General features: G+C 30.3%; 1 protein-coding gene across 5 annotated transcripts; it reads left to right on the top strand.

The window, feature by feature from the left end:
• LOC105161733 (WPP domain-interacting tail-anchored protein 2) lies at positions 7,301-10,928 on the top strand. 5 transcript variants are annotated; one of them, XM_011079546.2, is made up of 5 exons: positions 7,301-7,526; positions 8,207-8,751; positions 8,843-9,975; positions 10,083-10,280; positions 10,404-10,928. In XM_011079546.2, exons 2-5 carry the CDS (start codon positions 8,214-8,216, stop codon positions 10,632-10,634), a joined length of 2,100 nt encoding a protein of 699 aa, XP_011077848.1. In that variant the 5' UTR covers positions 7,301-7,526; positions 8,207-8,213; the 3' UTR covers positions 10,635-10,928. The 5 variants fall into 5 exon arrangements, with proteins under 5 accessions (XP_011077848.1, XP_011077833.1, XP_011077856.1 ...); XM_011079531.2 differs by lacking the exon at positions 7,301-7,526 and adding an exon at positions 7,540-7,587; XM_011079554.2 differs by lacking the exon at positions 7,301-7,526 and adding an exon at positions 7,540-7,587 and having other exon boundaries at positions 10,083-10,315; positions 10,404-10,624.

Below are 23,992 nucleotides of genomic sequence, written 5' to 3'. Positions count from 1 at the left end.
ATAACATAATTGATTCGATTTCTAGTCCAACTTCTGAAAATATAGATAGAAGCTGTAAACATTAATGCTGGCTAGTCAAAAATCGAGTATCGAATTAAAAGTTGATTGGCTAAATTTATTTTAAAAATCTTATATACGCATATATTTTATAAGATACTTTTAGAGCTTATAAATGTTAAATCTTATTTTAAAAATAAATTAATGAAGTATTTCGATAAAATAATTTATTATGGGGCTTATAAAATATTAGTAATGACAAACTTATAATTAATTTAATTTTTTTTATTCAAATCTTAGAAATAAGTCGAGAACTCCTTATTTTCTTTTAAAAGAGTTTATAAGTTTCTAACATCTTATTTTATAGCTTATAATGTTTTTTCCTAAAAATTATACAAAACACTACATAGCATCTTATAAACTGTTGTAAAAGTTCATAAACTTGTCCAAACACCCTCTTCATAGTAAAAGCTTTTTATATTAGCGAGATATTCACAATGGTACTACAAAATAATGAAATATGTTCAGAATTCGTTCATTACTATTTAGAATCAAATTTTTGAATATTTAATCGGAAATACAATATATACTATGAGAAAGAAGTATAAAATACGTGTACGTATGTGTAGATTACATGCACAAGAAACCATGGACAAAAATCTAGAAGAAGATAGTATAAAGAATAAGACGATGAAATAAAAACAACCCAACCCACCTCCACTTTATAAAGAAAAGTTGATTAGATTCCTTAGGGGCCTTTTTTTTTTTTTTGTGTCAAATTAATATATGAAGAAGCCAAGAACACAGCCAATGGGGAGTGGCCACGTGGGATTTTGTGATTTATTTATTGGGTCCTTGTTGATTAGTGTTGTACAAGTAAAAGAATAATATTCATAAATAATGTGGGAGTGAGAGAGTTGGTTCTTGGTTGGCATTGGCTCTTCTTTTCGGGAAAGCGTTTTATTTTTTATTTTTATTTCTTTTTTTAAAAAAAAAACAAAGCAAAATACCAAATCCCTTCGTTGCAACATGGAATTTGAGTTGGGGATTCGAGATCTCTATACAATTCTTTAACATAAAATCAAAGCCTGTTTCATGATCATTACTCTCTCTCTCTCTCTCTCTCTCTATATATATATATATAAAGGAATAATTACGCCTTTCTTTTCTGAGTGTTGAATATAATTACACGTAAAATTTTATATAGTGTAAAAAATTATAAATAGTACCCTTATATTTGTTTTCTTCAGATAAATAAATCTATCAATTAATTAAAAATTGAATGAAAAATTATATATTCCCCCAATTACTTTATTATTTATTTATTACATATCGAAAAATTCTTTTTTGATCAAGCAACCATTATACATCTTTAAGACGTGCTAATACATGTGAAAAGATACATCTTCACCCTCATAAGTGTTGTTTGGTTAGAAAATATTTGTTTGTCTTGCAATAAGTAGTAGTAAATCAATCTGGGATAAATTAATATGAATTTTTATCGAATTATTTTGCTAATATCAACAGAATACGTGAATTTAATTAGAGAAAGAATCTATGTGTTAGACGAAACCACACGTTAAAAATCATAAATATAATTTTTCAAACTATATAAAATTTATGTGTAACTACATGCATCAAACCTCAAAAAATAAATATATTATTCCATGTATATATATATACATATATATGCATATGCACGCACACTCACACATGTTGTGGAAATTTTAATAAAGTGAAGATGGTTTTGAGGTTTAATGAATTAGAGGAAGCACGTTTGGGAGGTTGAATTATGTCAAATCCATTATTGTACTTTGTTACAAAACTATAGAAATATGTGCGTATTATATTATATTACATTAAACTAAAACAAAGGTATTAATGAATCTTATGATCACTTATTGCATGCCAATTATATATGAATTTTCTGTGTTCATCAACTTTTAGTCAAACCCACTTATTCGGAAAGTACTTTAGATTCACAACAGCTATTTCCAGTGTATATATACATTGCTACATATATTTTTCTTTTCTCATCCTCTTTTCTATTCCACACACTCATATATATACATATATATAGAGAGAGAGAGAGAGGAGAGAAATGAAAATAATCTAATTATTGATCTGAAATTTTGATGGGTCGGAATCAGCACTCATGGACAACCATCTGTAATGCAATTTTCCTGCACACACATATATATATATATATATTATTTTGGATTAAATGCAACTTTTATTCAATAAGTTAGGTTATTTAGCGTTTTCATTTTTTAATTTTTCAAAATAGGATTTTGGTCATATATCTTTTAATTTTTACAATTTCAAATATTTTGTTCGTCGGAGTTCACCTCCACCGACGAGAAGAGTGAACTCTAACGAGAAAAAGACTGAGACAACGACAGTTAATTAAAAAGATATAGAACCAAATGCTACTATAAAAAAAATTAAAAGATAAAAATACTGGAAGAAATGCATTGATCAATAGAAACAAAAGCCTTAATCTTAAATGTCATTCGAGAGGTACATGCATTTTTCCGACGAAAAAACAACTCAAATCACAAAAATTAAAAAAATATAGGAACAAAATCATTGCTACATATATTTTTCTTTTCTCATCCTCTTTTCTATTCCACACACTCATATATATACATATATATATATAGAGAGAGAGAGGAGAGAATTGAAAATAATCTAATTATTGATCTGAAATTTTGATGGGTCGGAATCAGCACTCATGGACAACCATCTGTAATGCAATTTTCCTGCACATATTATATATATTATTTTGGATTAAATGCAACTTTTATTCAATAAGTTAGGTTATTTGGCGTTTTCATTTTTTAATTTTTCAGAGTAGGATTTTGGTCATATATCTTTTAATTTTTACAATTTTAGATATTTTGTTCGTCGGAGTTCACCTCCACCGACGAGAAGAGTGAACTCTAACGAGAAAAAGACTGAGACAACGACAGTTAATTAAAAAGATATAGAACCAAATGCTATTATAAAAAAAAATAAAAGATAAAAATACTGGAAGAAATGCATTGATCAATAGAAACAAAAGCCTTAATCTTAAATGTCATTTGAGAGGTACATGCATTTTTCCGACGAAAAAACAACTCAAATCACAAAAATTAAAAAAATATAGGAACAAAATACTATTTTGAAAAATTAAATAACGAAAACGCCAAATAACCTAAATTATGGGATCAAAAATACATTTTAGCTGCCAAAAAGATTTTTTGTATATTTTTTTATAGGAGATTTTTTTGAACTTTTCAACAATCACATGAATATTTGCATATAACCCATTTATTTTATGTACTTAACATGAAAGTATATAAGTGGATGAATCAAGAATGTTGAGCAGTAACAAACATGGGATGACATTGCATGTTCAAATGCATGTCATGATATCTACTCTACATAAATATAGTATGGTCCATATTGAAAATATTGCAAGCAACACATGAATCTCAGCACTTGTAACTTTCTATTTCAACATTTGTTGGCTGGACTTTGTAATGTTAATTTGTGCCCACATAAATTCAATCCAATAATTAAAACCCTCTTTGCTTTAATACAAAAAAAAGTACACAGATACAAATGTTTCATGGTGATTAAGGTACGTGGGAGGGAATCACAATCTATGGACATGACAATTCACCAACCTTAATTTTTTGTGAATTTCATCAAAGTATATATGATTACTCAACATGCAGGTGAGAGAAAAAGGTAAATTAATGATTTTCCCCCCAATTACTCTTTGATTCTACTTCGGATGCTTCATTTGTTTGGTTTTATTTTCAAATGTTTTTCAATTTTTTCCTTAAAAAACAGATATATTTTAAATTTCCGTTCGATTGTAATTTTTACCAATATAAGATGAATAAAAATAAGATACGACCCATTGAATCATGCGCGTAATTTATAAAAAATCCAAACATATATTCTCAGTATTTTTTTTACTTTCCACTTTATTATATGGAACCAATTTTGGTCGGAAAATCTTAATTAAAACAAAAATTCGCTACAATTTTTCTTGTTTTCATTCTTGGTACATTCTTTATTAAACGCACAAAATTTATACGCTTCACTTAAAACTCAACTAATTTCACTTGCACCTCGACTGAAGAACGAGACATCTTTTTTATGTTGGATTTGCTCTACAGTTATTTGATGTGGTTCCAATTCAAAACTAATTGTATACGTCTTTTTTGTTATTCAATTGAATTAGATATGGAATTATTCGTCAGGTCAATGTAGGCGGATTCTTAATAGTATTTAGAGAAAATTCTTACTCAAATCAGATTCGATTGAGTCAAATCAACTAAAGAGCAAGTGTGATATATTTATCATGTGATTAACCACTTTATCAAAACTGTATAATGTATCAAATATATTATATTTATTTTATAATTATTTCAGATTCGATCACTTCGATTAGAGTTAAAATTTCTCTTACATCAAAGACAGGACATACATATAGCATAGGTCAGGAAGATGAGAGTGACAGGTGAATTATTTTTGGGTGACTTTTTATGAAAGGGAACAGTGGTGTCGCTGTCACAACCCCTCTTAATCATCAAAGATGGGGACATGGACGAGTACAATAATTATGTTATCACAAATTACTATCAATTGGGACAGGATTAAAAGTAATGTACCTTTCGATTTAACCTAATTTGTGCAAACCCCACCAAAAAGATTTGCCTAACTATCCCAAATCTGTGGGATAGATGAAACACATTTTAGTTGGATGTCTACTCACCCTCTTGATTAGGGTTTTTGATTTGGGACGAAAATTGTTGTTAGGTTTGCCCTCTGGATAAAGTTTGGTCCAGCTGAAAATTTGAAGTTAATCGGCTTCGTTTATGTTTGATCAAATATAAAATGAGTTAATGTATGATCAAAATTCTCATATGATGATTTAACAACAGCCCATTCAAATAATATGATTTTTTTGCTACAATTAATTATTGCAATTAAACAAAAATATCATGACAAGTATAAAATAATCGCGGTCCGCAGTGATAATTAACTGTTGAGGCTAAAACACTAGTCATAACTAAAATCATGATAAATATATTGGTCATAATTAAGAATCATGACAAATATTGATTAACTGTGGTAAAAATTTAAATTTTTATATTAATTTTATTTGACTGTAACTAATAGTATTGATTTACTATAATTTTAAAGTCGTGGTTATTTATAATGTATAGAAAAAACTTCATTTTCTTTTTTTTGAGTGTTTGCATATGCTTTTTTCCTCCCTTAAGGAGAAGATCAAAATTGGTTCTTCAGTTTTTTTCTGAGCTTCGAACTCGTGACTCATTTTTCATAAAAATAAGGTGTCATTATTAAAATACTTTATCTTCATTTATACATTTGCCTTTTCAGTTTTTAATACTCATACACTTATTACACACACATACACCTAAAATTCGAATACGGACCTTCCATATATTTGCATTTCGTTAACAAGTAATCATAAGCTTTCTAGGGTTCTTTCATATTCCACAGAAATGGGCCTAAAAACTGTTTGGGCTTGATCAAATGGCAAGCAACCACCTTTAAGCCCAATAATTCTGGACTCCATCTGGGGTTTAGCATGATAATAGCTGCGCCTGGCCCAGTATGATATAATCCAGCCGAATTTATGGTTTGGGCCCAAAAATAAAATACCAAGATGGTCAGACCAATATAAGATGGCCCACCCATATAGACTCTTTTTCTTTTTTTTAATTATTATTATATTCTATTTAAAGAATTGTTAATAGATTGTTGCATGGGCCCTTATTTGTTTGTAGACAATAAAAGAAAAAAAATATTATTAATACTTCTCAATACTTTTTTCTAAAATCCAAAATAAAGAAAGTGGACCCTCACTAAACAGGTCAGTAAGTCCAATCTCACTGCCCTATAAGCAAAGTATCAAGCCCATGGTTAATCTATTATACTAACTTGACAGGCCCTAAAACAAACTTGATATATCAATATGACTCAATAGACAGCAGAGATGACACGTCATACATTTTCCAAAACCTTGAGATATCATATCGAAAAATTTTGAACAAACTTCTTCTAGATCTACGGTGGCTGACCTAGCAGCAATAGGTAAAACATAGTCTGCAAAATTTGCGTTAACTACGTACGACTTATTCAAACGGTCATATTCCATTCTCTATAAGTCCAAATTGTAGGTTTTTTTTTTTTTTGCTATTTAGCTACCTCATGCAACTTTCATACAGGATATCGTACGCTGCAATCACTTTCGAATTATACTCTTAATTGCCTATAAATAGAGGTTATTGCGCAGCCATAATAGTAGCAAGTATCATTGACTCCCACTCACTCTTTTCTCTCTATTTTCCTCAAGCTTCTTGCACATTTTTATACTTCACATGATTATTCTCATTTTATCTCAATATTTTATCTCAATATTTTATCAAGTCATTTCAATTATTACACCATTATTTTTACGTTATTTCAAGTTTTCACAAATGTTTATTCAGTAATCAAAAACTGTTAAGTGTGCTAATTTTATTTTGCAGGTTAGTCATTCTTTAATATTAAAATTTTCATAAATTTTTTTTGAATAATGTGATGTTATTGGATACAGATACACATCAATCATAAAAAATAAAATAAATCAAGATTATCATGAAAAGTCACAAACGGACCATGTGCAAATATATATATATATATATATATATAAAGTTTGCAAAATTATTATTTTTCTCAAAACTATCCTTTTGGAAAAGATGTTATTTTTTTATTTATATTTATTGATATCCATAATTACTTAAATTAAGCATTGGATAAATCATTATTTTGTCCAGACATTGAACTTATATAAATTTATACTCACATAAATTATAAATTATTAAATTAATATATGATGATAACAATGATTTATTATCTAATAATACGTAATTGATAGGATATAAACATGGTTCTAATTCCTGGGTAATTTTATATTAGTTTTATAGTGAAAAGGAAATATGCAACTCAATACAGGAAAGAAGTCGCATCAACTTCACTTCACGTCTTCACCTACGGAGATCCATAGAAAAGCGTGAATGGGGGCCCCCACCAACATTCCTGTTGTACTTTGTTGTCACTTACGTTGTTTGGTTTAATGATTGGTAAGTTGGGTTAACAACCAATAAAGAACATTTCATCACTATTATTATTTAACCTTAAATGCAAAATTAGTGCTAATTGAGGAATGCGTTTATGATAAAATAATGATAGACGAATCATATTGCTAATGACATTCTTCTTACCATGTAATTAATTTAAATTCAATTTGCTGAAAGAATTTCTATCCAACTACACAACAAAGCTGCATACATTGATCCACCAACTCTCTGAAGTTGACCTCTGTTCTGCCAAGATTCACGAGATTTTGACAACTCTGGAGTTGCCTAAACCAACTGTAATCAACTAAGAATCGTGAATACGATTTCCTCACTGCACTGGGGGCAGTAATTCAAGAAGACCCTCAAAGTTAGTTTCTCAAGGTATGCAGTTTAATCTTTGTTTCAGCCAAGAATTCTGTGTGAAAGAAATGCAGATTGAAAAGTTTAGTTTCTTGCCTTTGATCAAGAATGTTGATAATTGCTCTCTGTTTTTTGTGGTTCTGGTGGATTATGCTGTTTATTTTAGCTTTGATTATTCATTTCTTTGTACTTCTTTGTATGTAAGTTTGCTCCAGTAATCAAGATATGTAGTTCAAGTTTGCATTAGATCAGCAGTGTAAACCTTAGTTCAGATTTCAGAAATCTGTGGAACAGTGATGAATGTTAGCCTTAAGGAGAAGTTTTGGTAAAACTGCCTGATTTTTCTTGACTTTCTGTTTCTTGTGATTTTGGGCTTTGGGTTGATGGTAGAATTATTCTGGTGTTTCTCAGCTTTAGCATAGTCCAAGATGGAATCTTTTCTGACGAAAATCGTGTTCTTAACTTGTTGTTATTGTGTATGATAGTAATGGTTGGTTTCATTTGCTTTGGATCAGGCTTCAGGAACAATTACTTGCCGTGAATGCCTTTATATGGTTCATTTGGTTTTGTCTCATCAGTTAACTTTATGTCGGGCAGCTAGACGCAAGCCAGTTGTATTCAATGTCATTAGTTTCTGTTTTTATGAGGTGATTAGTGATTTCTTTTTTTGGCTCTATTTTTGTGGTGTCTGATGACAACAGCATAAGAATGGTGAGTGATGATGCAGCTGTTTTTGTGTCTGATATTGCTGATCTGGATAAGCAAAAGTTTGTGCATGAAGGGTTCCCATACAACATTGAGGACGGTGAAGAATTACAGAATGCCTTACGAGTATCTTCTGAAGTGGATATGACCTTAGCCTACTTGACTGAGAAGTTAGCAAACTTGGAGCACCTTTTACTGCTCGTCTTAGCCGGTGAAAATGACACTGAAGCTATTGATTTTGAAAACAATAACGTGTCTGCAGAATTTTATGAGAAGGCTTTCACATTGGATCTACTGTTTGCCATACTGAACTTTGAGCTGAGAGAGCTAGATGGTCTAGTGGTTGATCTTCAAGATCTAATTGTCGATACCCTTACCAAGATATCTTCTTGTGAAAATTCAGCAGAATTGTTTACTGGGCTGGCGAGAAAAATGCATGATTCTGAGGATTTACTGAAACGCCCGCAAGAGCGTCTCCTGGAGATGAAGATTCAATTAGCTAAGTTGCAGATGAGCTCATTCTTTTTCAAGCAAAATGAGTGTAAGTCTTGCCGAATTGTCACCTCAACTCATACATCTATTCTTTATGTGATTTTCGTCGTTTCTCAGTAATATATTCTTGTAATAAACAGATAAGCATGACTTGGATATGGGTGTGGAAGGAGAACTTCACTTAGCAACCTCAGAATGGGAGCCTGGCGTACTGACATCTGAAAAAAGACGTGTTCTCAGAATGTTGGAACTATCTCTTGCAAGAGAACTGGAACTAGAAAACAAGTTGATGGAGCTCAAACAGAACGAGGAAGATTTGAAGTTAAAGATACAGTTAATAGATCGTGTTGCAGTCTGCATGGAAGAGGCAGCCGAGGTAGCTTGGGGTCGGTTCTTGGAAGCGGATAATGAAGCCGAAGTACTGATGGGAATTTCAAAAGAAATGCTGGGGAAACTTCAGGTTGTTAACTCCGACGTTAGTAGTTCAGACAAGAGAGAAGAAGAATATAAATCTAAACTGCAATATTGCATTCATGAGTTAAACGAGAAGGAAGCTTTAATTGAGAAGCTCAACAGCAGCATTGTGCAGCTTGTTGCTGATAATGCTGAGGTAACAGGTTTAAGAGAAAGAGTTCAAATGCTAGAACAAAGGCTCAGTAGAACGGAATTGGAGCTTATTGAGGCCAGTGTTGCCTGTGAAACCAGTGAGCAGCAACTTAGAGTAATGGAAGGAGAAATAGAGTCTTTAAGAGAGAAGCCATATGCTGCAGAAAGTCGGGCAGGGAGTGCCGATGAAAAAGTTACTCAATTAACAGACTCGAACCTGGAATTGACAGAAGAGCTTGAATTCCTCAGAGGTAGTAATGATAGCAATACAAAAAAGGTAAGCTTACTTGAGAAGCAATTGAGGGAATTGGATATCCAACTTCAACATTCAAGGGCATCTTCTGAAGCAAGCCAAGAGCAGCAGAACATGTTGTATTCTGCCATTTGGGACATGGAAACCTTAATCGATGAACTGAGACAGAAGGTTGCGAAAGCTGAAAATAAGACAGAGAGTGCTGAAGAGAGATGTGTTATACTGTCTGAAACAAATTCAGAACTCAACAAAGAATTAGATTTTCTAAGATCTAGAATGGAATTCATGGAGATATCTTTGGACCAAGTTACTCTTGAGAAAAGATCAAGTGCAAAAGACATCAGTATAAGAACTGGTCTAATTATGGATATGGTTATGCAACTAGCAGTGGAGAGGGAACGCATACAGAAACAGGTGCAGTTTTTTCACTTGTGATTATTGTTGCTATCTTGTCTGTGATTTTGGTTGTCTGAAAGTGCACATGAGTAAAATAAAAACTGATTTGACTTAATTCAGTGCAGTTGACCTATTTGACAAAGGAAAACAAATTGTTAAGAGAGAAATTACAGAAAGAGCAGAATAATACATCTCTAATTCTGCAAGACAACCGGAGTCATGATGATAAAGAGTTACTACCATCTGCGCTTGATTCGGTTGATCGTGAGTCTGCAAAAACTTCTGCATTAAAGGTTACTGAGGTCTCATCAGAAAGTGTCCAGGCAGGTTTCTCCTTTGTGATCCCTCAAATCTCCATGTAAAGCGAACAACTAAACTTCTTTGAGTTTGTCCATGTCAAGAAAATTATTTATTACTAATATTTTGCAATTGGAATATGTCAACAGGTGCAGAAATCAGCAGTGGATGCTTTGTCCAACGAGAACCAAACAGTGTTTTCCAGTTCTGCAAGCCACAGCAGAAACTTAGTTTTGAAACTGGAGGCTGAGAGCTCGGTAGAAACTGGTAAATCTCGACGAATGTATCTACTCATGGCAACTCTCATTCTCTTGCTATCAATTTTAGCAGCACATTTGTTTCCAAAAAGACTTGCCGTCTTCAAACCTGCCGGAAGTTGATCTTGGCAGCTTAACACCACCATGATGCTCCCACACCACAACCCACCTGCCTTGTCTATGAGTATATACTTATTGCAAATGTAGTTTGTAGACTATGACTACTTTGCAGTCCATTACAGGCAAACAACAATAGTTCTTGTTTATTGTTCTTTGGATTTTTGGATCCCTGAAGGGAGTGTGAATATGTAAATTGTTCCTAGCCTCTGATATTCATTTATCATCGTACTCCCCTGTAGATTGCTGCTACATATAATTTTTCCCAAGAAAAGAACTACTTGAGCAATTTGAAATACGGTCATCTATGCTGCTCTATGTCACTTCCACTCATATTTAATTTATTACTTGTTGCACTTTCAATCATGTGGTGGGGCAACTTCATGTTCACTCAAGTCTCCATAACACTTCAAACACAACTTTAAACTTGAACTTAATATAAGGAGCTTATTATTCCAATAAACTTTCTATGTCGGGACTATGAGATATAAATGTATCAAACTCACGCCTAACTTTTCTTGTTAGACTTTGGTAGAGCAATGGCCGCCGTCTCGTAGCCTTAGCTTCCCATTAAAGTGACTAGGAACTTGTTCATAATTCGGATTCCCTCATTCCACCTACGGACGCCTTGGGATGTTACCTGGTCTTCCGCTTGCAATCTTTACTTTGAACAAGTTCGAGCTAAGGTGATCTTCACCTACGGAAATAAATCCCCTCAACTCTATGCTTTTTTTTGCTGCTTATTTGTAAGCCCCTTTATAAATGACCCTCAAGTTCTTATTTACTTATCAATTCCTTTACTTTTCCCATCATTCTCTTATTTGGGACAAATCACTTCTTCTCATTTTCTCAACCTAATTTATGAATTTTCTTATATAATTAAAAAAAATTACAACAATATGCACACAGTTATTATATGTCACGATGACTAGTTTCAAGAAAACAAAAGGTACTTTGCTTTTATTTCTTTCAAAAGGGGATAAGTTGCAATTAACCCAACAATCTTGTTTTGAGAAATTACTTTTCTATGAAACAAGGTTCACAAAATATCTCATTACAACATGCATCTTGTTGAATATTATCATAATTAATATTATATCTCTCTTCATCCATATATATAGATCATAAGTGATCGATGAACCAATTCTGCAAGTCTACTCTAGTTTTTTGTTAGTTACACATGTGGAAAATATCTTCTATTTAAAGTTGTCTGAGACAAAAAATTTACAGTGATCAATAGAAAATCTCGGAGACATTCATGGCTCTCTCTCAACTTTCAGTTTGCATTCAAAGTTTTCCACTTCCTCTCGCATTTCATCAGTAAACTCGCACCCGATTGCTGTGATGGTGTGCCGGTTTGCTATTTGAACACTTGTGTTTGCCAGCGCCATCTAGGTTCTGCTGCTCAGGCTCAGGAAGCAACTGCGCAGAAAGAAGACCTGCAACTGCAAGGCTGAAATTGAATACATACAGCTCCATTAATTAAATTAACGATGTAGTTTATTTTGCTTGTTAAATGCTGGTGAAATAAAAGAAAATGGAAACATAATGTGGTTTTTATTTTATTTTTTATAGTACGAAATTTATTACACCATTCAACACCTTTAAATTTAAAGACTGATTTAATATATCGAGAGTTCAAATCAATAACTACTTTCTTGAGACGAAATAACAACAAATTACTATAAAACATTCCGGTACGACTTACTTTCACATTATTAATTATGAAATTGTGTTAAATATAATAATTTTTTATAAAATCAATTATCTTAAAATGGACTTTTATCATAATTAATAATTAATTATGCACCAAATTGGGCCTAAGTGAAGCATTATTAAATTATAGAACTAACAATAAATTAAATTACTGATGATCATGAAGATTGGTTCCTGGAGTCTCCTATATAATGTGCAGCAAGTAAATTTATATGATCATGTGCTTACTCTGTGGATTATTTTTTTCTTTATCAGCAGAATTTTCAAAGGGAATAGGAAAGTCTAATTGATAGGTACTCTAAAATTTGAAATTTATCAGCATCAGTAATTCCTTGATTTACAAACCCTAATAGGATATGGATCGATGTTATTATACCTGTGATTGAGTGAATCAGAATTTATCATATATTAATTAAATTTCCAATGAGAAATTTTCTTCATAAAAAAAAAAAAAAACAAAGAGTTCAAATCACAAATCTCCATAATTGACTCGATGCTGATCAAAAGTGACTTAATAATTCTATCAGTAATATTTTAAAAGTTAATAATTGCCTTTTTCTAATTTTATTTCCATTTTTATTAAATTTTTTTTCTAATCTATAAATACGTGCATGTGAGTAGCTAGCATAACATTCGTACAACAGTTTTATACAAATACCAAAACATTAATTATTACCTTTACCTCACAAGAAATGGCTTCTCAAAAGTTGATTTGCTTCCTCACTTTCTTCCTTATCGCCAATGGTTTTTCTTCTTTCCACTTCTCTCTTTTTCATACACAAAATGAGAAATTTATATTGAATTATATCCGATGCATGTTTCCTAATTATTTATATTTTTGGTCCCATAAATTACAGCCTTATAGAATTTTCAAAAATAATTTCATAACTTTAAAAACATTCTCATTTTTAGTCGTTTTACCAACTCAAGTCAGAAATTGACGAAAAAACTACATACAAGTCACATTGTCGTTTTCCTTCATTCTGGAAAGATAATAGCTATGTGATTTCCATGTGGGTTTTTTTCATCAATTTCTTGACGAAAATTGGTAGAAAAATTAAAAATAATATTTTTTTTATAAGTTATGGGACTATTTTTTAAAACAAGCGTGCGTAGTTTTTAGAGATGATGTGCATATCTAATTTGTTGTTTTGGTTGACAGTGGTAACAAGAAGCTACGGTCAGGATGTGCCATGCAAGACGGTGGATGATTGTAGAGATTTAGTTGTATGTATTGATGCTACGTTAAAATGTTATCAGGGTTTCTGCGCTTGTATTAGGGACGCCCATGCCCATGCCCATGCTGCTACTCTTGCTGCTCAACAACATAACACGCTGAAGAAAACAGAGGGGGTGTAGAAGATTTCAAGATTCCATTGAAATAATAGAGTTACTCCTATTAATTCTTATAATTAATACCGTCTTTTTTTCATTACAAATAATTCCCTTCCCTCGCGTGCGTATTTGATCAATCATGAATTATTATACAAAGAGATTGAATTCTCTGTATCCCATCAAAACAAGTATGACTTTTCATTGTGATTAATTGTTATGATCAAAAGAAAAAAAAATTGCAAACACAAATTAACAATATTTCCATACAACGGTCATTAATTAATGTTTTTGTTAATGGGGTCAAAATATTATAGTCATATCTATAAATCGTGGTAATTTTTTTATCATAGCTAAAACTGTGGCAATATTAATTAATCGTGGTAGATAATATTGCTTTATTATAATTTTTAAATTATATTGATGATTTATAGTGGGGAAAAAATCAATGTTTATTTAGAGTGCCTGCTCAACTTTCTCATCTCACGCTAATTAAGAGTTGCATCACATTTGGTTATATAAAATTATTATTTTTGAATGATAAAGTCACGGAAAATTCCGGTATATTAATTAGTGGTCTCTAATTAACTTTTTTCTTTTCCAGTCTTCTTAATTTATTATTATAAGGATAATTACATTCCCTCTCTTAATATTTAATTTAATTACACGTAAATTATCTGTGATTTGAAAAATTATATCTAGTACTAAACATTTGCTTTTGTCTAACAAGGATGAAAACATACTTCTTCACATGCATTAGTGTGTGAAGATTTATAAGAGTAGTTTGGTTAGAAAAGATTTAGTTGACCTGCAGGAAATCAGTTATAAGTCAATCGGTGGTAAATATGAATTTTCATTCAACTATTTGTTAGACAAATAAGCTTCAGGGACACTAGATTTAACTTTTAAAATTATAGAAAAATTATGTACAATCACAACAACCTTAAAAGTGAGCAGATAAATGTTGAATGTAATTTGATTCAGTGTCACATAAAAATATATTTTTGACCTCAATTCTACGTTCTTTATCTCAAAATTTCATCCTTTTTTGTCTGCATATTTGGACCATTATTAATTGCCTTGGAACTAATTTTAAATAAATTTAATTAGTCTAAACTTTGACGATTAGCTGGAAAATTAAAGATTTGTCCAGAAAACCTATTTACATATATAAAAAAAATACATAGATTTTGGTATTGAACACTGTTCTATTTCGATTTACCCTAAAAATCCCAACTTTTTGCCCCTATTTATGCTTTTACCCAGCAAGATTCTTGAAATTTTTGAATTTTCCCACAATCAGGCCAATACTTTCAATTTTCTGGCTAATTATGAGAATTTAGGCCAGCTTGGGCTGTTACTGACATTGAGTCCATAGATAATGGATTATATTGCAAGAAAAATCTACAAATTAAAAGTATTTTCTTTTTTGAAAAATTGTATTTTTCGTCCGGTACACTTTTTATTTAATTTTTTATGTAATTCTCATTAATTATACCTTAAATTATTTAATAGAAAAGATATGTGCTAAGTACGTGTATCCAAAATATTAATGGAATTTATACTAATAATATTAATTTACAAAGTGCGAATAAGGATAAGTTACAAATCAAAGATTCTTATTCATAATTAAAATTTTTAAAATTATTATAATTTAGAATTAAATCAAGATCGATTCGATTCTAATTAAATGCGCGCGGCTCAATAATGTTTGGTATAATAAGCACAGTTATATACATATATATATATATATACACCATATATTATAATTGAATTCTATTACAATAATGGGATAATACTTTACCTACTAAAACTATATCAGAAAATAATCACTATCTTGCTAGTTCAGGATTAGAATTTGCAAATTATCTTCCATGTATAATTTATGTAAACTGACTTAATTTACACATCAGCTAATTACATTATTTTCTTTTATATCTTTAAATTCTTCGTAATTAGAATAATGTTATAGGTAATCAATCTTAATGATTTTACTTTCCATAATTAATATTAGGAAAAATTATTTATTTAGTCCTTTAAATTTACCTGTTGGAAACCTTCAAAATTGCTTGATTTTAGTTTTTCAATCTAATTTTGGACAATTTTACCCCTACACAGCTTTTCAAAATTAATTTTAGTCCATATATATCCATTCATTTTGCTTCTCGTAACTAATGCTCACCTAGAATGATATAAGAGTTTAAGATGGACTATTACCTTTATCATCAAAGGGCAAAAGAGTCTTAAATTAAGCTAAAAGACTAAATTTACGCAAATTGATAGATAAATGACTAAATCTAACATTGCCAAAGATAAATGACTAAATCTAACATTTTTTTTCCTTAATAATTATATGGTGATATTGCATTAATTAAATTTCTCTTGTTTCAATTTTTACTACTGTTTGCAATCTATATATATACAGGTGAAAAGATGAGCATTATGTGTATCTGTATATATCCGTACGACTACAAAACATTAGCTCACAAGAAATGGCTTCTCAAAAGTTGATTGTTCTCCTCGCCCTCTTACTTGTTGCTAATGGTTCTCTCTTACCCTCTGCTCTCTTTTTCATAAATATAATGCATATTAATTAGTTGATTGTAGGGCTGTGAATGATTCGAATTAATCCATCTCGAGTAATTTGATATTTTTAAGTATATTTTTTTTTATTTTTGTACCAATCAAATTGAGTTTGAAAGCCTGTCCAACATATATAATCTTTTGTTCAAATTTAGTTTAATAAATCAAATTTAAATGAGCTTTTATCGATTGATTTCACCCGAAAGTTTGATTTATCTCAGCTCTAATTGATCGTTCGAATCACCTTCTTACTTATAACCAACGGTACTTTAATTTTCTCTCGTTTGGATACATATACTGCTGTCGATCGTGCTTGAAAAAATACCATTTCTATCTTACCACATTTACATGCATCATGTCTTACATAACTAAATTATATTTTCTACCTATTTTGAAATTCATTTTAGTCAAAGACAAATGTTTTTATTATTTTTTCTAGTATAGTAAAATGGTTGTTTAATTGTATTTTTTTAATTTTAATTATAAATATTTAGCATTTTAGTCTCGTAACTAATTTGTCAGTGCTATAATGGTTGACGACATGCAGTGCTGGGAAGATCCCCTGGGCCGCCATGCAAGACTGACGCAGATTGCAGATATATAACTTGCTACGAACGTAAGGAAACATGTCTAAACGGCGAATGCGTTTGTATTCCCTATGCTACCATTGACGAGGACGAGAATGAGGACAACGGAGAAATAGGAAACATACTAGAGGGAAAAAAAAATTAGCATAGAAGACCGAAGACAACTTTAAACTTGTCGATCTGAGTATTAGAGCTAGTTACTTATATTGTCAATCCATCCCAGTTCTTCTGTTATACAAAATGGTGGTTTTAAAAGACTGGATCAATACATGTGTTGAGAATTCAAATTAATAAATATTTTTCCATTGGTGTCACTAATTGTTCGTCGTCTGTAAGTGCTAATCGTCGTAATGCGCAATACTTGGGCACATATAATAAATATGATATAGATGTTAAAAACAAAAATTAATATACAATTAAAAGTGGGTCAAGTGATCAATTAATGTGAGTGAAAGTAGAGGATCAATATGACATTATATTGACGGTTAAAAAATGATTTGAACCGTTTGAAATAAATAAGTATCAGAACAAATATTTAGCGGTATAATTAGTATTTTAAAAGTCAGTATTCGTTGTCATAAACCGTTATTCATAAATAAAAAATAATTTTATTTTTTTTATATTAATATAGGTACAAAACATTAGCTCATAAAGCATATGATGTGAATAACTCATTCAAACTTTTTTTCCTTAAAAATAAGTACCTAATTTCGTAATCCTGAAAATATAATTCTAAAAAAGTTTGTCAAAGTCAGTAAACAAATGAGCTTTAATTGATGACATCGACAAAAGATATTATACTAGGGAAAATTTTTGCCCGCACCTGGTTCGATTGATCGTGGCATAGATGATGAATGTGCAGAACAACACAAAAATTTTAATACTTATATAACTATATAAAATAATATGATGTACTAAATGAATTTTTTTTGGTTATAAATGTTGTTTTCTGATTTTTTTTCAAAATTAAATAAATATATGTGGTAATTGTCATGAATTCATGAATGTATCTGCGAAAAGCATTGCGAAATTTAGAGGGTAAAGAGGCAATGCATGCTAGAAAATAACATTTATTATTGTCTATATTTTGATTGCTAGGGCCTAAAAGTCGTAATAAATGACTATTATTAATTATAATTGAATAAAATCGATGTGAAAAATTATTCACCATTTTAAAAATATTTATTTTGGCTCTTAGCAATGACAAAAATATTTGTCATGGCAAGTGTTTGAGTTACCTAGCAAATATCACGGTCATAAACTATTATAAGAAAGTGGTTCAATAGCTACAAAAAAATTTAATGCTGAAATAAGCGTCAAGCTAATTAGCAATGAAATTCTTGCTAAATTCGTTACTAATGTATAAATTTAATGCAAAAAATTTACGTATTAATAAATTTAGCAACGAATTGTTTAAATATTTCGTAGCTAAATTCATTATCGAGCAAATTTTTTGTAGTAAATAATGTTGATTACCAACAAATTTAGAAAGAATTTTTTTTGCTAATTAGCTAAATGCAGATTATTTTAATAATATTGAGTCATTTTCATATAATGAATGCTGCATAATCATGGTTAATAATTATTTACTACGATTAATTCTTTTTAATCATGCTAATTACGATAGTCAATTGTTATAATTTTTTTAGTGGCAATGGAGAAGAAAGAAAAATAATAATATATGATAATCGTAGTAGTAATAATAATAACAATAATAATAATAATAATAATAGTAGTAGTAGTACCAGTAATAATAATACTAATAATAATATATATATAGGGGTAGTTCAATTAGTCCATACACATAAACTTGGGAATACTATAAAAAAGATATTTTTTTGCTACATTATAAATTACTATAATTTAAAAGTTATGGTAAATCAATATTATTAATTATGCACGGTCAAATAAAATCGATGTGAAAATTTAAATTTCTACCACTAATCTATTTTTATCATAATTTTTAGCTATAACCAAGACATTCGGTACGGTTTTAACTATGACTAATATTTTAATCCTACTTATGAAAACAACGGCTAATAACTGTTCCAAAATCATAGTTAATTTGCACTTTTCATAATATTTTTTTTAATCAAAATAATAAATTATAGCGAAAAATCATACTTCTTCTTGTGGAATCAATTATTATGCAAATAAGGCAAGATTGACGACAAACCTGGTAACATCATTGGTACAGAAAACTGCAAAAAACATTTATGGGAGAAATAATTTGATTGTTCACCTTAAATACAGAAATTATAATTAATGAAAATTTCATGAATGCTCTAACGGAAAATCATTAATTGTTAATGAAGTCAATGAATATTACTAAAACCTGATGCAAACGACAACATTGTCACATTTGAAAATCATGTGTATTAATTATCGGATTTACTTGTTGTCAATATTATCTATATATAAATAGTATGCATCGTTTCGAATGAATCATTATATATTGATACTGCAGGCGAAAACAAATATACACTAGTTTCTGTTCCTGTGCTTAAATATTATTAATTCATGAATATGGCTTCCCGCAAGCTCATTTTCTTGGTCGCCCTACTGCTTATTGCCCTTGGTTAGTCTACTTCCTCAACCCTCTTTTTTTTTTTTTTTCTTTTTTTCTTTTTTAAATAAGATTCAATAGTAAACACATAATCAAGATGTATACTGTTATAAAAAGTAGACTATGTACTCATGTTTATGAAACTCGAATCAACACCTCGCCACTCAAGTAAGATTTGATCAGCTTCTTCGCCGTCTCTCATTTGCCGTTGTTGGAGCTAAATTTTATATTTCTTACTAAAAGGATGTTTAAAGTATTTTTTATATTTTGAGAGCGATTAATTATATTCTATGTATTTGAGATTTTTTCTGGGGACGTGATTCGATCTTATATATATAAATTGCTGATGAAAATGACAAAATCTTGATTTATTTCTTAGATACAAACGTCGAACTCTTATAATAAATTCAAGGAATTTATTTAAGGTTTAGGCTTAGAATATTGATAAATATTTTATAAATTTTCAATTTATTTTATAAGATGTAAGGGTTTATAAAATGCATTTGAAATAATTTTTTTTTCAAGAAATGATCCATATATATATATAATATGCACTACTAATGATGTCTTAATTTAGTAGTTAAATTCGAGATTCCATGAAAAAGTTAAAAAATATGAGTTTGATCAGTCCCATCAAATGTGTGGGTATTTATCTCATTTTATACAATCAATTTATTATTTAATTTTAGTGACAGGGTCAGCGGAAATCAGTCAGACAAGACCACCAAAAAGATGCGAAAACAATAAAGATTGTGCGGACAGATGCATAATAGGGGAACCCTTTTGTGTGAAGGGCTATTGCAGTTGTTATTCCGCTGTGGTTGAAAATGATCAAGATTTGAAGAAGGGAAAACAGACTCGATTATTTTGAACAATCTTTGTCCTAATTACTGCTTACTCATCCGGCTAATGTTGTACTTCCTACTCATGAATCAATTAATAAATCCAACTGGTTTTTTGTGATTTTACAAGAAAGTGTTCGTAAAGTGATTTTTGTGATTTTAAAAATAATTATTTTTTATTTAGATTGCTCCAGCTAATGAGTGTAGTCGTAATCGCAAAATATTTGTAATGGTATTAAGGGAAAATGTGAAAGTTTAGATCTAAACATGTCACGCTTCTTCAAAAGTTAGAAATTAGTCTTTTTCTCGTCAATTATTTTTCTTCCAAAAGTCCCTTTTTACAATAAAATTAAATGGTATTTATAATGTAATAATAGCAATAATTAATGTGAGCAGGTGTAAAATTAATTTTATCCCTCACTAAACCACTAATTTATGGATACAATTTACTATGTAGTCGTAATTTAATAATTACAAGATATAATTCAAATCATAAGGTCTTAATTTCTTGTAACTTGTTACGGAAAGAATTTGACTTTCCTTTTGAATTGTCATTTAATTAATCTTTCTTGTCTCCAATCAGTTTTATAATAACGAAAATTCGAAATAAACATGCATGTACTCTAGCAAATGCTAACATGTTCAATTTTCTATAAATAACTGGTAAAAATATATTTTTAAAAGGGGAAGTAAGGATTTATTTAATTTGACAAGATTATATAGACCTCAAAGTGGCAAGTCCGAAATTTCAAGATAAAATATCAAATAGAAATAAATGGACGATCCCCATAAGCAGCAACATTACAGTAATTAATTAACTCCATTAATTATATAACAGGAAGCACATCCCTATTCATTTATATATTCCTTATATTAATGCGATATATATTATACATTTTATTTTTAAAAGTATACATAGATGAAAAGGTGCAATAACGTATGTAGAAAGTGGCAATGTACAACTTGTAATGGGATCACATGCAGTAATTTAGTATCATAAATCTCGGATGATTCAATGTTTAAAAATAAATAATATAGGATCAGTGCGAGATATTTGTAATATAATTACAATATTCTAGTATCATCTATATATATAGGAAAAATTATTTCTTTTCGTACTTTAATTTTACCCCCTATTAGTTTTAATTCTATAAATATGTCTTTGGTTTCTTTAATCTTGTAAGTTATAAAAATGGTGACAAAATAGTCCAAATTAGAGTTAATTTTCTACATAATTTTCCGACGAGATTTTGAAAATTAGCTGGAAACTTAGCCGGGAACTGTCATGTGGTAGACAATTTGTTGAATTTTCGACAATTTAGACACATGGATAGTCACGTGTAATGAGACATTGCCATCAATGCTGACTGGACATTATTTAAATACCAAAATTTCAAAAAAAAAATTAAAATTTAAAAATTTTATAATTTAAATCAAAAAATTAAATTAAAATTATAATATAAAAATTAAACTATTTTAGTAATGATATTATTTACTATAAATAATATTAACTATACTTCTAAATTTATTTAATTCTTTTTTTGAATTTACAGCTACAATTTGATTGACGTGCCGTCGCTACAAAGGAGGGTGGCCACGCCCTCGTCACCTATGGGCGACCATTGTCGTCTAAAATTGGACCGTCGCCCTCTGCGTGAATGTCAGGGGATTGGGGAGGAAGGCCGGAGGGGAAAGGGACGGGGACGTGAATGTCAGGGGAATGGGGAGGAAGGCCAGAGGGGAAAGGGACGGGGGCGTGAATGTCAGGGGATTGTGGAGGAAGGCCGGAGGGGGAAAGGGACGGGGACGGGGGCGGGGTGGGGGAGATGGGAGGAGAAGTTAATTTTTTAAGTAATAATATAGTTTTTATATATTATAATTATATATATCTAATATAATTTAAACTTTGTCAATTTTTATCCCCTTTAAAACATGTCCAACATATCTTCCAACTCATATCCAAAACTACATAGGATTAAAATTCCCTCAAAAATTGTCTAACTCAGCTGTTATGTCATCTTTTCGGCCAAAATTAAAATTTTGATGATCGGAGGACTATTTTTCATCATTTTTGTAACTTACAGGACTAAATAAACAAAAAGGCATACTTATAGGACTACATACAACTAATAGAAGAAAAAATTAAAGGACGAAAGAAATAATTTTTTCTATATATATAATATGTAAATATTTAGACGATTGATTTGATCATTAACAACTATATATGTCTGTAGGATCGTTAAAGATAATCATAAAAACATATATACTGAATTCTTTGTTGGTACATTTAGATGGATGAATTTGAATTTTATAAAAAAATTTGGAAAAAAAATTATAAATGAGTACTTCATATAAAAAAAAAAAAAAATTATGAGAAGAAAATCATCAAGTTTAATTCCTTTGGCCCAACTCAGTATATATCTTGCCCTAATTAACTTATACAATTTTAATTATCTATAATTAATATATCAATAGAAGAAACCCCCATACATAAATGATGATTAAACACAATAAAACTTTGATTTGATTGGCTGTTTATTAATTGAGGCTAATAACAATTCACTCTCTTTTCCCTCCTCCATAAAATGACTGTAGTTATAATAACAGGCAGAAATGCGAAGCCTTGCAGCCAAGCAATCGTAGGGGACGGCGTTGTTTCAATCATGTTTGAGTTTGCGGGCGGCCTGCAGTGCTGTCTTTTCATTTTGTTGTTTGGGTTTGGGGTCGGAAGGAGTGCAAACGCAACGCCCACCCACACAATCCACCAGACCAAATTTGCATTCTAAAGCACCCACACAGTCTACCCGGGTCTTGCATGTTTTTGCTGCTGCTGCTGCTGATGACGCTGTCAATATTCAAACCCAAACCACGTCATTTTACTTATATACACATACATATAATCATATCATTAGAGAGAGAGAGAGAGAGAGGAACCAGCAGTTGAAACAAGCAAGAAGATGGCCAAAAACATGAGCTTCTGGGAAGCCATTCTCTTGTATTATTGCTGTGTTTATGTGAAAGAGAAAGAGAGTCTCTCGACCAAAACTGAGTTGCTGTACCTAATTAAAGGTACGTATATATAGATGAAAAAATATTGAATACAAATTAAGGAGGTATCAGTGATTTAATTACAGCAAAATAGTATTTTTCGTCTTGTAATTTAGGATTTTCTTTTTTTCTAATTTTATTGATTACAGAAATCTTATTTATCCCATAATTCTTAAAAAACAACACTTTTAGTCCTAAGCATCTCTCCGTTAAATATTCAAAGGAAAAGACAGGTGATCGTTATATTATTTTTTTAAAACTTAAGGGACTAAAAATAAAAATTTTGTATTCTATCAGATGAAAAATGAAAAGACCTTATCTTAAGTGATAAAAATTGTTATTTCCCCTCTAATTACAGTTGTCTAATTAATATCATAAATCTGTGAAGATTCAATATGCTGTCACCATTGGCACCTATATCACAATGACTACCTTAATAATTTCATAGAAGCATTTTATTTTGTCCAAAGCACGTGTGATGATTTACTTTCCATAAAAAATTCGAAGTTATTTATATTTTCTTTTTTCAAATTCTTTCATAATATTTAAATTTCTTCATTCGAATGTAACAACAAAGAATTCAGTATATATATTTAATTTACAATTATCTCTAACAAACCTACAGACGTAGTCGTTAATAATCGAATCGGTCGTCTCTAAACCTATATATATGATACTAGATTACTGTAA

The sequence above is a fragment of the Sesamum indicum genome, linkage group LG1 (assembly GCF_000512975.1).
Source record: "Sesamum indicum cultivar Zhongzhi No. 13 linkage group LG1, S_indicum_v1.0, whole genome shotgun sequence".
NCBI lineage: Eukaryota > Viridiplantae > Streptophyta > Magnoliopsida > Lamiales > Pedaliaceae > Sesamum > Sesamum indicum.
Note: the sequence above shows the minus strand (reverse complement) of the source record. Positions and strands in the feature narration are given on the sequence as shown.